Source organism: Aedes aegypti, chromosome 1 (genome assembly GCF_002204515.2).
Source record: "Aedes aegypti strain LVP_AGWG chromosome 1, AaegL5.0 Primary Assembly, whole genome shotgun sequence".
Classification (NCBI taxonomy): Eukaryota; Metazoa; Arthropoda; class Insecta; order Diptera; family Culicidae; genus Aedes; species Aedes aegypti.
This window is the reverse complement of record NC_035107.1, coordinates 271,618,788-271,639,643: the sequence shown is the minus strand read 5'-3', so window position 1 is coordinate 271,639,643 and position 20,856 is coordinate 271,618,788. Positions and strand designations below refer to the sequence as shown.

At 42.7% G+C, this 20,856-nt stretch overlaps 1 protein-coding gene across 1 annotated transcript in view; it reads left to right on the top strand.

Moving 5' to 3' along the window:
* The window catches only part of LOC5576400 (bromodomain-containing protein 3), a 29,594-nt gene extending 13,537 nt beyond the window's left edge, over window positions 1–16,057 (top strand). The window contains exon 6 of the mRNA XM_001662562.2: window positions 14,942–16,057. Within this exon, the coding sequence (XP_001662612.2) occupies window positions 14,942–15,076 (135 nt within the window). The 3' untranslated portion in view covers window positions 15,077–16,057. The remainder of the gene's footprint in view (window positions 1–14,941) is intronic.
* Window positions 16,058–20,856: the final 4,799 nt, after the last annotated feature.

Here is a 20,856-nt window from a genome sequence, read left to right as displayed (position 1 = left end):
TCATTCTGCAGGGAATTTTATTCCTGTCAATTCGCCTGGATTGAAGCATCGCTAAGCTTCAACCCAGGCGAAATGACATTTATTGTAGAAATTAACAGCACAATAGAAGAAAGGCAGATAGAAAATAGTTATTAATGCATAAACTTTAATAATTCTGTGACTATTTTTATTTCTGAGTGTATAGTGATTCATTTCAAGAGCGATTCTTTCAAGTTATCATGGTTCTTGGGATTCTCAAAGAAAGATAATGAATTCAATTTTCGACTCAATCTGGAGCATGAACTGAGCTTGTTAAAATGTATCACTGAATCAATTCTAAATAGTTACATATGTATCAAAATTTGTTTAGTAAGACTACTCGTTGCGAAAAGTTAAAAAGTCTTAAATCAATGGTACTATGTTGTAATAATTGTCTGTGAATTTATCGCAGATTTTCACAAGTGAAATAGTGTTTTGCAACTGCGGTACAAAATAGCTAAAAGTGTTCTATTAGTCACTCAAAAAGCATACCGTGTACGCACCTAACTTTGCGCAGCTCCAAACTTTGCGCATTTTTAAGAAGCCAGAAGAAATGATTATTAATTATTGATTTTTTTAACAATTCAGTTTCAGCAACATGTTCGTTTATGTAAAATAAGTATTTGGCATACATTTGTTTACTGAGAAACGCTCGTTAATGTTAGTAAATAAACAAAAAACCTTATCGTCACACGTATAAACGTCAACTTTTACACCGTCTTAGCACAAGCACTAAGGAGTGGCTCTGTCAAAAATCAACATTTTTCCGAACAAAACTATGCTGTGAGAAGTATAATTGCGGTGTATTAGCAAAAAGGGTAATATTCTAGTAATTCCATTAATTTTCCATACAATATGTCGAATTTTTATTTGAAAAAAAGCGATGCGCAATGTTAGGACCCATTTTTTACGTGAGGGTCTTAATTTTTGCGCACTTCTAGCGATTCGGAATGGCACGTAAATACATGTACGTCATTGCAAATGACAAAAGCTGTCGATCTTAGCAAGAATGGTCACTCAATCTATAAGGCAGCGGTTACATGTTATATTCCTGAAAGTACCTTTTGTATGAAGCTGAAGGCAAAGTTGTGCATTGAAAAATCTCGGAAATCCCACTGTATTGACGCAGGAGGAGACTTTTACAGTAAATTTGGATAATTGATAGCGCAAAGGTTGGTTTCCCAGTTGATGCACAATGATTCAAGTTCTAGTTGTCTAGCAAAAAAGCCCGTTCAATTATGGTATATCTAATACGTATGGCGGTAAATTAATAAAAAATAATTAATCGCGAGAGATCAACGATATATCTCCCAAACTTCCTCCACTTCCAGCTGACGACATGTGCAACAGAGAAGATTTTCTTTAGAAAGCTTCCAAATTGTGCGAAATCGAATTGTTCAGACCATCAGCAGTAAATACGAGCATCGAATTTCGATAGTTATTCAAAGAGATGGAACAAAATTTAAAAAATAAGGAACAGAAACAACAATAAAATAAAAAAAAGTTTAAGAATTAAAAAAAAACAAAAGAATAAATGATATAAACCAACTTACGAAAACAAATAAGGGATGGTACACAAATTATGTAACGCTAAATTTCAACTTTTTTGACCACCTCCCCCCCTTTGTCACGTTTTTTGTATTAGTCCTCCGAAATTTTTGTAAGACTTGGCTTGAGCCACCCCCCCCCCCTCGGAGCGTGACGTAATTTGTGCATGACCCCTAAGCATAAGCTACGGCTGTAAACTATATTGCTCAGATTGTAATCTTGTGAATATATGGTAAAAATTAAGAACAGTGTAAGTCACTATTCGTGGCCACTCTATGTTTGGGGTGGTTGAACAAATTAAATTGAAATTCACGAAAAAGCTCATGATGAAACTCATATTAGTTGTACCCTTTTTATTTAATACAAAACCAGTAAGGCTGATACAAATATTAATTTTCTTTTATGTCACCCCCCCCCCCCCCCCCTTCTAAATTCTAAAATATTTAATGGGGAGAAAAAAAACATTCACCATTTTTTGACATCAGATAGGTTTTTTTAAATTTTTCAAATAAAAAACAGGTAAAAAAATGATCCAGAGGACGATTGAAAAAAGTTTAACAACTATCGTTAGAAATAAAAATTCCAAATAAATCTTTTTTTTTTCATTTTAATTCTTTTGTTCCTTATTTATTTTTATCCCCCCCTCGTGCCTTCAAAGTGGTCTCGGACATAAAAGAAAATTAATATTTGTATCAGCCTAAGAAAGTAAAATTATTCAGAGCAAACAAGCAATTTAAGGCATGCGCAAAGTTAGGCACATCATGCGCAAAGTTAGGAACAATTCAGATTTTGTGCGCAATGTTAGGCACAAGGTATTGCATCCCCTTTTTATTTTGTTTTATTTTTTATGAATTATTTTCATTCTTTTAAAATCATGTGTTCTACTGAAGGGTTAAAAGCCTATCGTTGACAGAAGTTTGTATAAAAAAAATATATATTTTAGCCTTATTTGAAACAAAAATAAGATGATAATTTCTTAACTGCGCAAAGTTTGGTGCGTACACGTGTACGCACCTAACTTTGCGCAGCTCCAAACTTTGCGCATTTTTAAGAAGCCAGAAGAAATGATTATTAATTATTGATTTTTTTAACAATTCAGTTTCAGCAACATGTTCGTTTATGTAAAATAAGTATTTGGCATACATTTGTTTACTGAGAAACGCTCGTTAATGTTAGTAAATAAACAAAAAACCTTATCGTCACACGTATAAACGTCAACTTTTACACCGTCTTAGCACAAGCACTAAGGAGTGGCTCTGTCAAAAATCAACATTTTTCCGAACAAAACTATGCTGTGAGAAGTATAATTGCGGTGTATTAGCAAAAAGGGTAATATTCTAGTAATTCCATTAATTTTCCATACAATATGTCGAATTTTTATTTGAAAAAAAGCGATGCGCAATGTTAGGACCCATTTTTTACGTGAGGGTCTTAATTTTTGCGCACTTCTAGCGATTCGGAATGGCACGTAAATACATGTACGTCATTGCAAATGACAAAAGCTGTCGATCTTAGCAAGAATGGTCACTCAATCTATAAGGCAGCGGTTACATGTTATATTCCTGAAAGTACCTTTTGTATGAAGCTGAAGGCAAAGTTGTGCATTGAAAAATCTCGGAAATCCCACTGTATTGACGCAGGAGGAGACTTTTACAGTAAATTTGGATAATTGATAGCGCAAAGGTTGGCTTCCCAGTTGATGCACAATGATTCAAGTTCTAGTTGTCTAGCAAAAAAGCCCGTTCAATTATGGTATATCTAATACGTATGGCGGTAAATTAATAAAAAATAATTAATCGCGAGAGATCAACGATATATCTCCCAAACTTCCTCCACTTCCAGCTGACGACATGTGCAACAGAGAAGATTTTCTTTAGAAAGCTTCCAAATTGTGCGAAATCGAATTGTTCAGACCATCAGCAGTAAATACGAGCATCGAATTTCGATAGTTATTCAAAGAGATGGAACAAAATTTAAAAAATAAGGAACAGAAACAACAATAAAATAAAAAAAAGTTTAAGAATTAAAAAAAAACAAAAGAATAAATGATATAAACCAACTTACGAAAACAAATAAGGGATGGTACACAAATTATGTAACGCTAAATTTCAACTTTTTTGACCACCTCCCCCCCTTTGTCACGTTTTTTGTATTAGTCCTCCGAAATTTTTGTAAGACTTGGCTTGAGCCACCCCCCCCCCCTCGGAGCGTGACGTAATTTGTGCATGACCCCTAAGCATAAGCTACGGCTGTAAACTATATTGCTCAGATTGTAATCTTGTGAATATATGGTAAAAATTAAGAACAGTGTAAGTCACTATTCGTGGCCACTCTATGTTTGGGGTGGTTGAACAAATTAAATTGAAATTCACGAAAAAGCTCATGATGAAACTCATATTAGTTGTACCCTTTTTATTTAATACAAAACCAGTAAGAAAGTAAAATTATTCAGAGCAAACAAGCAATTTAAGGCATGCGCAAAGTTAGGCACATCATGCGCAAAGTTAGGAACAATTCAGATTTTGTGCGCAATGTTAGGCACAAGGTATTGCATCCCCTTTTTATTTTGTTTTATTTTTTATGAATTATTTTCATTCTTTTAAAATCATGTGTTCTACTGAAGGGTTAAAAGCCTATCGTTGACAGAAGTTTGTATAAAAAAAATATATATTTTAGCCTTATTTGAAACAAAAATAAGATGATAATTTCTTAACTGCGCAAAGTTTGGTGCGTACACGGTACAAGTAATTTCATGCTTAACAAAGAATTCGCGGAGAATTTTCGCAAACACTATCGCAATGCTCGAAATACCCATATCGTTGGGTTTGGACCTTACGGTCTTTTTCATCTTTGGAAATCGTTGCGGATCTGTATGCATCTGATGAAACATGCAAAAGCATGGCTATGTACGTAAGTGATGTGTCAATCTATAAGAAATGATAGATGAATTATTATATCTAATTACCTTTGCCCAAGTATTTATGCTAGGTTGAACTAGTGAAATAGAGGATTTCTGAACCACAAAAGAAACTGGAAAACAGAGGACTCATACAAGACGTAATGAAAGGCATCAAAACTTTGACCGGCGTCAAATCGGTAATCTGAAAGCATCAAGCCTTTAAAAGGTAGGTAAACCTTTCCCAAACTATTTCTAGATTGATTAAATAACGCCATTATTGTGCTACAAGTTGTTTTTATACGACGATAGATCGACTTACTTCTTTGACAAAATAGCGTTTCCAATATAGCTACCTATAATTTTCCATAAAGATTCTACTCGGAAAAAAATGCGACATTTTGTTTTGGATGTAACTTTTTATCGCGTGGGTAAACATTAATGAAATTTTGGGTAATACTAGTTTAGAGTGTAATGTTTATGTATGCAAAATTTTATCGCGATCTGCCATGTAGTTTTCAAGATGCATTCGAAACAAGAAGAGCTACAAATCTTGCGCGTGGTGATCGATAATCCTGGTCAGTCGCACAGATGGATCGGCAAAAGGCTTGGAATCCACCATTTCACCGTGTCCCGCGTTGTGAAGATGTTCCAGAAGACGAATACCATCGAGCGGCGCGCTGGCCGAAAACCGAAAACGTAATACCCAGAGGAGGCGCACAAGAATACACCGAACCTTTCCACCCGAGACGTGGCCAAAAAGGTCAATTCGTCGAAGTGGTTCGTCCAGCAGACCATGAAGCGGGCTTGGCTACTTGTTTTTAAGGTCAGGAAGGCGGCAAAGCGGACTGACAAGCAAAACACGGTGGCCACATTGCGTGCGCGGAAGCTGTTCCATGAGTCGTTGGTCAAGCCTGCTTTTTGCTATCAACGAAGTATTCGAGAAGCTTCTTTCTGCGCGTCTCTAAAGGTTTTTGGATAGTACTGCTTTACTCAATCCCAAACAATGTAGATTCAGACATGGATCTTCAACAGAAGTAGCTGTTTTGGAGTTAGTCGACGATATTACGAATTCTATGGATCAAAAAACGACAGCTGGGGTAGTATTCTTAGATCTCACAAAGGCCTTCGATACAATTATTAATCATTCGTTTTTCTAAAAAACTAGACGCATATGGCATACTTGGCATTGCTAATGATCTGTTACGAAGTTTTCTGCTGAATCGTCAACAAAAAGTAAGAGTCTCCGGGATTAATAGTGAGTACCGTAGCATTAACTGTGGAGTGCCTTAGGGCAGCAATCTTGGACTTCTGCTGTTTCTTATCTATATCAACGATATTGCGAAGCTTCAAATTGAAGGCCACTCTAGACTGTTCGCCGATGATACTGCAATCATGTATAAGAGCAACTCCGTAACAAAACTGTTTGCAGACATGTCAACATGTGGAATCATTACCACAATCGAAACCAAGTAAGCGTAGACGTCCATCTGCTTGTCTGGATGGCGAAGCAACCTCAACTTCGGAACTTCACGTGGAATCCAGCATTCGCTTTGTCGTGGAGGAAGCGTTCAAAAGCCCGGAAAGCCGTCGACGACATCATCAGTGAATCAATTAGTGCAATCAGTGAAGTGGTGATTCCTAGAGGCCCCAAAATAATGATGAATATTTCCTATAGCAGTAGAAATTCAGTTTTTAACAAACTAAAATGTGTACAAATAGGAAAAATCATATTTGGAGGGGTCCTGGATGCTATATTGTTAAAAAGCGTTTATTTTAACCATACGGAACAGTAGTTTTTAACAGAACGTCGTATTTTTTATTCAAAAATACATCATTCTGTTAATCAAAAAACATCCTGGGGCCCTCAGTCTCGTGAGCTTCCTGGGAAAGCTGTTCTCGTCCATGATTTTCCATAGCTCTACGCGGTCGATACTATCGTATGCCGCCTTGAAATCGATGAAAAGATGATGCGTTGGGACCTGATATTCACGAAATTTTTGGAGGATTTGCCGTACAGTAAAGATCTGGTCCGTTGTCGGGTCAATCGGGCGTCAACGAAGCCGGCTTTATAACTTCCCACGAACTCGCTTACTACAGGTGACAGACGACGGAAGATGATCTGAGATAATACTTTGTAGGCCGCATTTGGAATGGTGATCGCTCGAAAGTTCTCACAATCTAACTTGTCGCCTTTCTTGTAGATGGTGCATATCACCCCTTCCTTCCACTCCTCCGGTAGCTGTTCTGTTTCCCATATTGTGCCTATCAGCCGGTGCAAACAAATGGCCATACGGGCTCATCCCTCAAAGTGGGGGCTGGTTGGTTTCCATCCTCCGCAGTACCGTACTTACTTTACTTACTTTTGCTGGCGCTACGTCCTTCAAGACATGACCTGCGCCACAATGTTACGCCAACTAACTCGGTCCATGGCTGCTAACCTCCAATTCCTCGATCGCCCCACACTTCCAAGATCCTGCTCCACTTGGTCAAACCACCTAGCTCGTTGCGCTCCCCTTCGTCTTGTACCGGCCGGATTTGAGTTGAACACCATTTTTGCGGGATTGTTGTCCGGCATTCTCACAACGTGTCCCGCCCATCGTACCCTTCCAGCTTTGGCGACTTTCGTGATACTGGGTTCACCGTAGAGTTGCGCAAGCTCGTGGTTCATTCTTCTCCTCCATACGCCGTTCTCACATACTCCGCCGAAGATCGTCCTAAGCACACGTCGTTCAAAAACTCCTAGCGCTTGCAGGTCCTCTTCGAGCATTGTCCACGTCTCATGCCCGTAGAGGACTACCGGTCTTATTAGCGTCTTGTACATGGTACACTTAGTACGGAAGTGAAGTTTACCAGACCGCAAGGTCTTGTGGAGTCCATAGTAAGCACGACTTCCGGCGATGATACGTCTTCGAATTTCTCTGCTGCAGTTGTTATCCGACGTTATCAATGATCCGAGATAGACGAATTCATCCACCACCTCGAACTCATCCCCGTCGATCGTCACGCGTCTGCCTATGCGAGCTCTATCGCGCTCGGTTCCTCCAGCCAGCAGATATTTCGTCTTCGACGTATTTACCTTCAATCCAACCCGATCTGCTTCACGTTTCAGCCTGGTATACTGTTCAGCAACCACCTGGAACGTTCTTCCGACAATGTCCACGTCGTCAGCGAAACAAATGAACTGGCTGGATTTATTGAAGATCGTGCCCCGCATGTTGAAGCCCGCCCGTTTCATAACACCTTCTAGCGCAATATTGAACAGGAGGCAGGAAAGACCATCGCCTTGTCGAAGTCCTTTGCGTGTTTCAAACGGGTCCGATAAAGCACCCGATATCTTCACACAGCACTGTACACTATCCATCGTAGCTTTGATCAGTCTAGTCAGTTTCCCGGGAAAACCGTTCTCGTCCATAATCTTCCATAGCTCTTCGCGGTCGATGGTATCGTAGGCCGCTTTGAAATCGATGAATAGGTGGTGCGTAGGGACTTGGTATTCGCGACACTTTTGGAGGATCTGCCGCAACATAAAGATTTGGTCTGTCGTCGATCGACCGTCCACAAATCCGGCTTGATAACTTCCAACAAATCTGCTTGCCAGTGGCGATAGACGGCGGAAGATGATCTGGGAAAGCACTTTATAGGCTGCATTAAGAATGGTGATCGCTCGATAGTTATCACATTCTAACTTGTCACCCTTTTTGTATATTGGGTATATTATTCCCTCCTTCCACTCCTCCGGTAGCTGTTCTGTATCCCAGATCCTGGCTATCAATCGGTGCAGACAAGTGGCCAACCTGTCCGGGCCCATTTTAATAAGTTCCGCTCCAATACCATCCTTTCCAGCTGCTTTGTTGTTCTTGAGCTGTTTGATAGCATCCTTAACTTCACCTATTGTGGGAGTTGGCACGTCTCCCTCATCCGCCGTACTGATGAAGCCATTCCTCCTGCTGTCTTGATCTTCCTCCTCTGCGCCGTTTAGGTGTTCATCGTAGTGCTGCTTCCACCTTTCAATCACCTCACGTTCGTCCGTCAAGATACCACCATCCTTATCCCGGCACATTTCGGCTCGCGGCACAAAGCCTTTGCGGGATGCATTTAGTTTCTTGTAGAACTTACGTGTTTCTTGAGAACGATACAACTGCTCCATCTCTTCGCACTCCAACTCTTCCAGGCGGCGCTTTTTATCCCGGAATAGATGGGTTTGCTGTCTTCGCTTCTGTTTGTATCGTTCCACGTTTTGACGGGTGCCTTGCTGCAGCATCATCGCCCGCGCTGCATTCTTCTCGTCCAAAACCGTCTGACACTCCTCGTCGAACCAACCGTTCCGTCGATTCGCTTCCACGAACCCAATGGCACCTTCCGCTGCGTTGTTTATGGCTGCTTTGAGACTACTCCAGCAGTCCTCAAGAGGGGCTTCGGTGAGCTCTCCCTCTTCCGGCAACGCTGCCTCAAGGCTTTGCGCGTATTCAGTTGCGACTTCGGGTTGCTTGAGTCGCTCCAGATTGTACCGGGGCGGGCGTCGGTACCGAATGTTGTTCACAACGGAAAGTCGTTGGCGCACTTTAACCGTCACAAGGTAGTGGTCCGAATCGATGTTTGCGCCGCGATAGGTTCTGACGTCGATAATGTCCGAGAAGTGCCTTCCATCAATCAAAACGTGGTCGATTTGCGATTCAGTCTGTTGGGGTGATCTCCAGGTGTACCGATACGGGAGGCTGTGCTGGAAGTAGGTACTACGTATGGCCATGTTTTTGGAGGCGGCGAAATCAATCAGTCTAAGGCCGTTTTCGTTCGTAAGCTGGTGAGCGCTGAACTTCCCTATAATCGGTCTAAATTCCTCCTCCTGGCCAACCTGAGCGTTGATATCTCCGATAACGATTTTGACATCATGGCTTGGGCAGCCGTCGTATTCACGTTCCAGCTGCGCGTAGAAAGCGTCCTTATCGTCATCGTCACTTGCTAGGTGAGGGCTGTGCACGTTGATTATGCTGATATTGAAGAAACGGCCTTTGATCCTCAACTTGCACATTCTGTTGTCGATTGGCCACCACCCAATCACGCGCCTCTGCATTTCGCCCATCACGATAAAAGCTGTGCCCAGCTCATGTCTATTGCCGCAGCTCTGGTAGATGGTATAACCATCCCTATACGTATGTACCGTCGACCCTTTCCAGCAAACCTCCTGCAGCGCTACGATGTCGAACTTGCGGACCCTCAATAATTCGGAAAGAATGCGGGTACTTCCCAAGAAATTGAGAGACTTACAGTTCCATGATCCGAGTTTCCAATCGTTAGTCCGTTTTCGATGCCTGGGTCTATGCCGATTGTTCCGGTCCGAATTTACATTGTATGCTTCCTGTACTGATGATTTTTACGGCTGGCTTGTAAGGCCTGCACCAACCTCCTGTCTCGCCGGAGGATCATCGTGCACAGCACTGTTTAGAGTCCCACGCTGGCACTAGGACGATGATCAGCCGCTCCTAACATGGAGAACAGACGCTGTTTTGAGCCGCCCCTAACATGGAGAACAGACGCTCTGATAAGCTACACTCAGAAGAGAGGAGCCCCCCTTCCCTGTCAGCATACGACCAAGGTTCCACCAGGGTTGGTTACCCGATCTTCCCTACGGTTACTCGTATCCCAGGCGGCACCACGGGGAGGTAGGGATAGGAGTTACTGGACAAGAGGCTAAGGACCACAAATGGGGTCTATTTTATACCTGCAGGTACGCGAAGTACCAATGGTACGCATTGTCCAGTCATTTACCACCCCTCCGCAGTACCGACGAAGGCATTTCCTCCATTGTCCCGACCTTCATTACCTGTGCTCTCAGCGCCATTCAGATGTTCATCGAAGTGTTGCTTCCACCTTTCGATCACCTCACGCTCATCCGTCAAAATGCTCCCATCCTTATCCCTGCACATCTCGGCTCGCGGCACGAAGCCGTTGCGGGATGCGTTGAGTTTCTGATAGAATTTGCGTACTCCTTGAGACCGACACAGCTGTTCCATCTCCTCACACTCCATATCTGTTGTAATTTAGTTTAAATTTTTCATCCTTATGGTTTCACATTATGTGTTTTACACAGTGTATTCTGTCGGGGCAACAGGGACGAAAGTCCAGGGGCTTATCGGAATCCCACCCCCTCCCAGGACCTCTGCGAGTTGGGAGTTGCCCAGGTTGTGGTGGAGTTCACAGTGGGCTCTGATGAACCTTCATAAAACCCACAAAATTCCGAATGCAACTCTGTCAATGCACCCTAGCCCAAACTAATAGAGAGTGCCAACCGGCACATCAGGATTGATGCCACTAAGGTCCTGATTATGGCATACTGGTCGCGATACAAACGGACAAGGCATGGAAATACGAGTAGGAGTGCTTCGAGCACATTGGGACCAACGCCAGTATGGCCCCAATTATGTATACTGGCAGCGCACGACTGAGGACAAGTAACGGTATATGTACTGGATAATATGCTTTGAGGCTGACAGCGGCGACATTCTACTCCCTTAGTAGGGTCGGGTGACACTGGCCCGAAACGGTGAGTGGGTTAATGGCGCAGGCTGCCCCCGTCCTGTAAACCCGTGGCAGGCCTTAGAGTACGTTCCAAATCCGTCGCCTGGTTGTTCCAACTGGGCGGGAGTAGGCTCAGATGCCGTTATCTGACCTGAGCCGGTCCGGCTCTGAACATAGTACCCCATAAAGGACTATGTCAGCCTTGCTTGCATAGATAACCATGGGATCATAAAGGCGACTATTCCAGCGGAGTTGGATAGCGGCTCTTTTTTTCCTTCTTAGCAATGGGGGGATAATCTGGTCAACAGACTCCGGACCAAGGTCCGGGAGTGTGGGGTTGGGGACCATTTAAGGTTAAGGTTCCCGCCAAGGATGAAGGCGACCAACACCAACTTCAGTGAAAACAGTGTGGGCAAAAGCCTAGATACTGTGACGACGGCAGGCACTGGCCGCTCCAGTGCAACATGTTAGGTTGACCAATGGCCCGGGACTAATCGAGGCCATGGATCGCAATTGGTCCCTTAAATGCAGGTAGCTGCTGAGCAACTTGATGTCATCATCGTGTTCGTTAAGAGCAAAAGGAATATCAGCAAAAATTTGAAAACAAGTCATCTGAAATTGCGACAAACAGTCCTAGCTGCAAAGCAGGACTACGAGAAAGCCAAGGAACAACTTGGCAAGGTAGAAGACAAAAGACACACTAAGTCGTATCAGACCGAAGTGTTTTCCTTTACAGGCAACGCGAATATATCTGATGATATTTTTCGATACGCGATACGAAAGATGAGACCTTCCGAGGATAGTCCAATAGAGTCCAAGCGATTTTTTAGGCATCTTGGGGTAATGATCGATGACAAGCTCAGCTTCGCTAGCCACGTTGAATATGCCTGTAAAAGGGCATCTACGGCTATAGCGGCGCTTTCGAGGATGATGCCTAACAGCTCTTCGGTGCGCTCCTAAGGTATGGAGGACCAATCTGGTCAAAGGCGCTTAGAACGAGCAGAATCCTAAAGCGTTTGGAAAGCACGTACAGGATCATGTGCTTAAGAGTAGCAAGCGCATACCGAACGGTATCTAAAGAGGCCGTGTGCATCATAGCCGGGATGACGCCCATCGGGCTCATCATCAAGGATGCTTCAACCAAAGAGGTACCAGAGGAGTCCACAACGCATGGGAAGAGGCAACGCTCAGAGGTTGGCAGCAGGAATGGGATAACTCCACTAAAGATAGTTGGACCCATCGGCTAATACCAAATGTGTCAGATTGGTATGAAAGAAACCATGGGGAAGTGAACTTACGTCTGACGCAGTTTCTGTAAGAAGGGTAATGTCGATGCACTGCACACTACTTGAGCAATTCAACAAGAATTGCTCAAGAACAGTGCATCGGCTGGTTTTGGTGGGTCGTCGTTGGTGCGGCATCCCCACACTGCCTGGGTTACCTTCTGAGGCGTCTGTTTGCAGATTTCCCATTTGTATAAAAAAATCCGCCGTTGCACTTATCAGCCCAACTAGTTTATCCGGAAAACCATGTTCGGACATTATCTGCCACAGCTAATCTCTTCTCATCGAATTGTACGCTACCGTGATATCAATAAAGAAATTTATCGAAGATCATTCGCAAGATGTACATCTGTTCAGTAGTCGAACGTCCCTCACGAATACCAGCCTAATATTCGCTGACGTAGGACTCTTCGAGCGGTCTTAGTCTGTTTAACAGGATGCGCGACAGTATTTTGTACGCCGAGTTCAACAGGATAATCTTTCTGTAGTTAACACACTCCTATCTTTCTTTATTTCGTTTATTTGAAGGCTCACACGCCGTATTCAGCATCACAGAGCCGATTCTCAGTTTCTATTACTAATAGAAAAATTTAAACCCTTTACAAGTTTATTATTCGATAAACCCTTTTCAATATCCGTATGATCCGTGTTTGGGGAACACTGATCAGAGCAAGCCTTTTTTGTTGCACTCTTATCGTTGACCCGCCTCGATCGCCGTCGCTTATTTGTAGCCTCATTGTGTTCGGTGGATGAGTTTGATCCATTGTCATCATCAGTCCAGTCGTCGTTATTGTCGTCGTCGTTCTGTTGTTTCGCTTCTGCTGGGTCATTTGCACGAACAAGAGATGGTGATGTTTGCCGGTTGTTGTTTATGGGAGGGAAATCGTCCTGGTTGAACAATTCGTCGAACGTTTTTGATGCTGTCGATGTTTGCAATGATTTATGAGCGGGTGCAGAAATTAAATTTGCACACTTTCTGCCAGGATGAGATGGCTCGGCGCATCGTTGGCATGATTTGGCCTGGCCGATATAAGAGACCATAGTAGGTTCATTTTCTGTAATGATGAACGATGGAATTTCTCGAAGTAAATTCATCCTAAGTACTCGCACTCCGTTTGAAACACCGGGAAAGTAGTGCTTCCACTTCTCACTTCTAATGGAGATTACCTCTCCATATTTCATCATGTGGTCAGCGATGGTAACTTGACTCATCGACGTCGGGAGGTCATGGATTCGAACCGTCACTGCGTCACAATCGATGTAAACCGGAATTCGAAATTTCGTGTTACCACTAAGCATTGTTCGTTTCCAATTATGCTCTAATTGGTACCGAGCGACAATCTCTTTCGATTTCATTTCTATGAGCACACAGTTGCGCGTGTGATGCAACTGTATGCTCTTCACATCAGAAAGCTGGAGCTTTATTTCATTCTCCAAAAAATGTTGTACATTTGCCACATCAGGGCGAATGGGGAGGACACTGAAGTCAACCACTAGAGTGTTATTCCGAGCACTGCACATTTTCCACAAACTGCAACCGAAAGCGAGAAGGGCAAAGAAGTACGTCCGACGCGTGCGAAGTTTGGCAGGCAACTGACACTCCTATCTTCAACTAACTGATGGGCCTTTTTTCGTCGTATCTTCAGAAGTACTGTTGTTATAAGGTTCGAACGGGATTTTGTCTTCTCTGCAGCTTTAATTTTTTAGCTCGCTTATACATATTTTAATTGTTTGTTCATCATCTAGGTATTTTTAATGTGTTGGAGCATACTCAATGAAATAACGACAACTTTGATAGTGACAAACTCACTCTATGACGACATTTTTCGGCCCCTTGGACAATATTTTAATGTTATAACTGTTCTCTATAATGACTTTCCTTCAGAACAAAGGTCTCTTGCGATGTCATTACTACAGCAAGCTTCGACTGTAAGTTCAGAACGTTTTGGCTGATGCTATTAATACTTTTGAATCAGATTTTACACAGAAATTGACCAATGAGTTGTGTTTGATCCTTCGACCTTGACGCTTGCTCCTGCGGGGGCGGGCGATGGGGGCAGGATCAAACATTTCGCGTGTTGTTCGCGTATTGTAATGAAAAAGCACCACGGATCGTAGTAGTTAGTAGTGTTTGATCTATTGCTCGCGTCCCTTGCTCCTGCGTGGGCGAGTGATGAACACTTGTTCGGCGTACAATGCGATAATCGAATTATTTCGCGATTCTGATTAGGCGTGATTATATCATGGATCGCATCACCAATTATTGGTGACTCCCAGATCTTTACCTCATCTCACTAACCCAATATCCTTTCCATGACAACTGTGGAGATGCAGAAGTATACTCGGTCTCTAGTAATAACTAATATTCCTTCCCTTCCCCGATGACCGTAAGGACGTGGCTGGCGCCGTTATTGACTTTTAATATTTGAGCTCTCGATTTGTGCACACTGAAGAATGGTAAGCTAATTCCAAGTCCCATTCATTAATTCCCTGTGCAACTTCGATAGCTCTGGTCAATCACGGAGTAGCTAATACGAATTGTACGGTCATCTATGCTCATGCTCAATTTATTGACAGAAATCATCAACTTTTAGGAAACAAAGGACAACTTTGAACCGCAACTATAATGTGAATTTCACTCAATTCTCACAATCTACCTTTTCCCCTTCTCTTCCAGATCTGCCACAGCCGCTCCGGTGAGATCAACCCGGTCAAGGTCCAGAACCTGATCACGGCGTACGTGAAGAAAGCGATCGCGAAACGACGAATCGCCGGAAACGCGATAGTTTCGTCCACCACGGCGGTCACGTGATAAACGCGGTACCAACACACACACACGAAGACTAACTAGTAGTGAACTCGGTCGCGTCGCGCGGTCACCCGGAAACGGAGGTTCGGTTAAGTGTTGTAGTTGTTCCGCGCGGTTCCGACTGTCCCAGGTGTATAGTTTCGTTGGGCAAGGAGAGTAGCGCTGAGGCTGGAAAGAAGAATCTTTGTTTTAACGTTTAGAACGATTTGGGTGACAATGGGGGAATAGTTAAATGACGATTGGTGTAATCGTTGAAAATGTTTGGGGGGATATTGGTTGTCTCAGGTGAAACTTACAAGAAGTATTCAAGTGGAGCGTATCATCATGAGATCATGGAAAGTGAGAAGAGAATGAAGCAAAAATAGTGCAGGAAGGTCAGTTACTGGAAAGCTAAAACATGATCTACATTATTGTATTATAAAATAACCCAGCGGCGTACGATGGCGAAAAAAGGCAATGTGCAAATGAAAGTGTAAGTGAAACAGTGAACATACCTATCGTGAGTTTGTAGAGTAGTCATAAGATGTGAAGCAACGTAGAGGAGCGTAAGTTATAATTTATGAATTTTATTTTTATTACACACACATTTCATCTTCAATCAAAAGGCTTGAAATTTAAATGAAGTTAGCTCGGATATCAAGCGCCTATCTATTTAATAAGTTTTCCGTTTTTTTTTCCCTAAACTATACATTCGTTAACTTTGTTAGCCACCCATTGTAAGACGGGTCAATGTTGTGACTGTCGAAATGATTAATTACCTATCGAGGTTCCAATTTATAACTGTACTATTCACAATCAAATTACGGCCATCTTGGGTGAGATGGCTCAATACGGACAACCGTTTACAACTGTAGGAATAGCACTAACTTGATTGTAAAACTTCTAGATGGCGTTGTTTAAGTGCAAAAACTATGGAAAATTTTAAAAAAGATTAACCAATAAAAACATTAGCACACGAAGTGCTCATAGTGTGAAGTAACACAATTGGCTTTTTTTCTTATGCCCTATTTATTGTACCCTGTTTAACATGCCCTGCCTATCGTCTTCATACTGGGTTCACCGTAGAGTTGAGCGAGCTCGTGGTTTATCCTTCTCCGTCACAACCAGTTTTCCTGCAAACCGTCAAAGATCGTCCTAAGCACCCTGCGTTAGAAGACTCCAAGTGCTTGCAGGGCCTCCTCGAGCATCGTCCACGTCTCATGCCCTTAGAGGACTACCGGTTTTATGAGCGTTTTGTACATGGAACATTTGGTGCGGGTGTGAATCCATAGTAGGCCATGTAAGCCTTAGTAGGCCCGACTCCCACTGATGATGCGCCTCCTTATTTCACGGCTAACGTTATTATTTCGTTGCTAGTTCGACTGTAGTTCCTAGATTGGCTTTTCAGTCTTGACAAAATTAAAAAACGGTTATTTTAGGACAAAATAAAATAACAGTTTTTTTAATTTTGTCAAGACTGAAAAGCCAATCTATCATCAACGTTATTATCAGCCGTCAGCAAGGATCCGCGGTAGACGAACTCGTCGATCATCTCGAACGTTTCGATGTCTATCATACCACTGCTTCCTAGGCGAACCCTGTCGCGCAATCCTTGCTGAAACTATTGCAGAATTTCGTTAAGTAACTTCCACTCTCAGAAATCTCGCAGGAGATGTTGATGCAATTACTCCACAGATCCTCTCACGAATGCTTCCATTGATTTCTACAGTGGTTGTTCCTGGGATTCCTTTTAGAGTTCTCAAGATATTCTTCCAGTGGATTCTCCATTATTATTTATTTATTTGATTTTATCGAAGATCGTCCTTAGCACTCGGCGTTCGAAAACCCCAAGAGCTTGCAAGTCCACCTCGAGCATAGTCTTCGTCTCATGCCCGTAGAAGACTATCGGTCTTATGAGCGTTTTGTACATCGTGCATTTGGTGCGCTAACGTTAATGTCAGCCGTCAACAAGGATCCAAGGTATACGAACTTGTCGACCACCTCGAAGGTATCCCTGTCTATCGTGACACTGCTTTCTAGGCGGGCCCTGCTGCGCTCAGTTCCGCCTACCAGGATGTACTTTATTTTTCAGTTCGATGCTTGCTTGCGTTTCAGGCGGGTTAACAAATCTGCCATCGTTCCAAATTTTCTCCCAATAATATCCATGTCGTCGGTCGGCGAAGCAAACAAACTGTCCAAATCTCGTAAAAATCGTGCCTCGACTTTTAAGTCCCGCTCTCCGCATGACACCTTCAAGCGCAATATCGAACAGCAGGCACGAAAGTCCATCGCCCTGTCGTAGTTCCCGGCGAGACTCGAACGAACTGGAGTGTTCGCCCGACATCTTCACGCAGTTTTGCACACCGTCCATCGTTGCTCTAATCAATCTTGTGACCTTCCGGGGAAAGCTGTTCTCGTCCATGATCTTCCATAGCTCTACATGTTCGATACTGTCGTATGCCGCCTTGAAATCGATGAACAGATGGTGCGTAGGGACCTGGTACTCACGGCATTCCTGGAGGATTTGCCGCACGGAAAAGATCTGGTCCGCTGTCGAGCGGCGGATCTGGGATAACACTTTGTAGGCAGCGTTTAGGATAGTAATTACACGATAATTTTCACATTCAAGTTTATCGCCCTTTTTGTTGAAAGGGCATATAAGCCTTGCTTCCACTCCTCCAAGAACTGTTTCGGTTCCCAAATTATGACTATCAGCCGATGCAGACAGGGAATCAACCTCTCCGGGTCCATCTAGATCAGTTCGGCTCCGATACCATCATTGCCAGCGGACCTTGTTGTGCTTAAGCTGTTGAATGGCATCCTCAACTTCCCCCATCGTAGGAGCTGGTTGGTTTACACTGTCCGCTGTGCTGATGTAGCAATCACCTTCGCTGTCCTAACCTTCTGTGCCTGTGTTCTCTGTGCCATCCAGGTGTTCATCGTAGTACTGCTTCCACCTTTCGATCACCTCGCGTCCGGCTGTCAAGATGCTCCCATCCTTTCCCTAAACATTTAAGCTCGCGGCACGAAGCCTTTGCGGGATGCATTGAGCTTCCGATAGAACTTCCGCGATATACATGTATGGTTGATTCATTCGCGCTAGATTGTACCGAGGCGGGCGTCGGTACCGTAAATCGTTGATTACGGATAATTTTGGGCGCAGTTTCACCATCACTAGATAGTGGTTGGAGTCAATGTTAGCGCCACGATAGGTGCTGACGTTGGTTATGCAGTGTTGACCAGACTCATTTCCCCGAAATTCGAATTGTGAAGCCATGAACTGTTATAACTGTGCGTTGTATTCCTGAGATGGAGGGGGAGGTGGTAGGGCTTGAGTGTTGCACATGGGATCCGACAGTTTCGATCTCGGTGGGCCGCAATTCAAGTTTCGGTGAAATGATTCGCACTCACTCACTCTTCTTCTTCTTCTTCTTCTTTCTGGCATTACGTCCCCACTGGGACAAAGCCTGCTTCTCAGCTTAGTGTTCTTATGAGCACTTCCACAGTTATTAACTGAGAGCTTACTGTGCCAATGACCATTTTTACATGCGTATATCGTGTGGCAGGTACGAAGATACTCTATGCCCTGGGAAGTCGAGAAAATTTCCAACCCGAAAAGATCCTCGACCGGTGGGATTCGAACCCACGACCCTCAGCTTGGTCTTGCTGAATAGCTGCGCGTTTAACGCTACGGCTATCTGGGCCCCGCACTCACTCACTCACTCATTTCATTTCACCGAAATTTGAATTGTGGCTCTCTGGGATCAAAATTGATCGATTTTGTGTGCAGTACTCAAGCTTAACCATTTGCTTTTCTATCTTAGGAGGATAGAGCATGGTTGTAGTAGTTCGTGGCTTCGTAGTTCGGAAAGTGTTATTTTCGGGGAAATGAGTCTTAGCAACACTGTGGTTATGTCGGAGAAGTGCCGTCCATCGATCAAAACGTGGTCGAACAATGTACAGAAAACCGATTGCGATCTAATTGATAAATTAAAAAGATATAGCTTGAAAAAGCTACTTTATAAAATGAACAGTTATTACTGTACATTTTTAACGACAGAGCCTTGTGCGTACTTTCATTATCATCAATATTGTGTCATGATATGTTTCTAACTCAAGAGAAAGAAAATTGTTGTGTTGGGGGTATTCTTCATAAATTTCACACAAACTACATTTTTGGAAAAGTGCCGGGATAAATCTCTAGAATGATTCCTGGTGTAATTGTTGCAAATCCTCACATGCATGTTTCCACCGATTGCTACAGTAATTGTTTCTGGGATTCTCAAGATATTCTTATAGTAGATTCTTCCAAACTCTTTTGAATATCTCATTCTAATATAACAACACCGACACGTTAATGCTTCCAGTGGACGAATCTTACAGTTCGATTTCTGAGTGATTCAATTTTCCCAGATAAGCCCCTAAAAGTTTCTCCCATTCCTTCAGGAGTTACTTCTTTAATAACCCCTGTTGTTTCTCTAGATAATACTTATTTTTTTGTCAAAGGATCCTCCAAAATTGTTTTTCCAGATTCTGTCGGGGATTCCTGGAGAAATTCTTTTTGTAATTATTCACGGAGTTACAGTTTGAGTCCCTTTCGGAGATACATCATACATTTTTTCCAGGGATTACTGCAGCAAACTGTCTAGAGAATCTTTAAGAAATTTGTGATTCATGCAACAAACCTTCCAGGAAACCTTCAGGAACTCTCCAGTGATGCTTCCATAAGTTCCCATTAGCAAATACCGCAGGAATTTTAACAATTCAAATGATTGCTCCATCAATTTCTCTAATCACTTCTAATATCTACAAGATTTTTTTTAGATATTCCGCCAGATTTTTACAGGAAATCTCCCGAAGAATTCCAATTCCAAAGGTTTGCCTCCATGAGTTACTTAAGGAATAATATCAGGTGATCCTATTAAATTTTTTTCAACTTTTTCCCGGAATTAATCAATCAATACGTGAAGAATTTTCTTGAGTAACTATTTGAGGAATTTTAGAAGTAATCTATCAAGGGCGTCCCTAGAGAAATCTCTGGAAGCCTTTTTTGAGGAATTTCTAGAAAAAATCCGAATTCCTTAAGGTAACATTTGGAGCAATTTTAAGATTTTTTTTAGGAACAACTGGATTAGTTTTCAGGGTAATTGCAGAGATTTTAAGGAAAATACTTAGAGGAATACATGGAGTAATTTTTTTTTTACATACAAAGGTATCGACCGTGAAAATTTTTATTTTGAATTTATTTATCGGCATATCGGTCTATTTTGCTCGAAGTAAGAGGGAGCATGGAGAAGAAAGCAATGAATACTAGATGGATAGGTACCGTAAGGGAACGGCGAGATAAATTTGATTAGATGTTGAGGCTGTCTTGGTAGTGTCATTCTTAAAACACACCCAAGCCGTTCCCATAGGGGACGTTAGCCACAAGGAAGTGACGTTTCAAGTAATACTGTTTCATATGGTATGCCCTCTTCAACATCTAATCCAATTTCTCTCGCCGTTCCCTTACGGTACCTATCCATCTAGTATTCATTGCTTTCTTCTCCATGCTCCCTCTTACTTCGAGCAAAATAGACCGATATGCCGATAAATAAATTTAAAATACATGGAGTAATGCCAAGCAAAATCCCTTAAGAGAAGTTTGTAGTCAACTACTCTGAAAAAAACTTAAATATGCCTAGTGAAACCATTGAAGCACTCTTTAAAAAAGATGCCTTAGTTTGGGAAGAATATGATAATAAAAGCAGTCCTTGAAAACATTTTGTACAAATTCGCGTAAACCTAGAGTAATATCTGAAAAG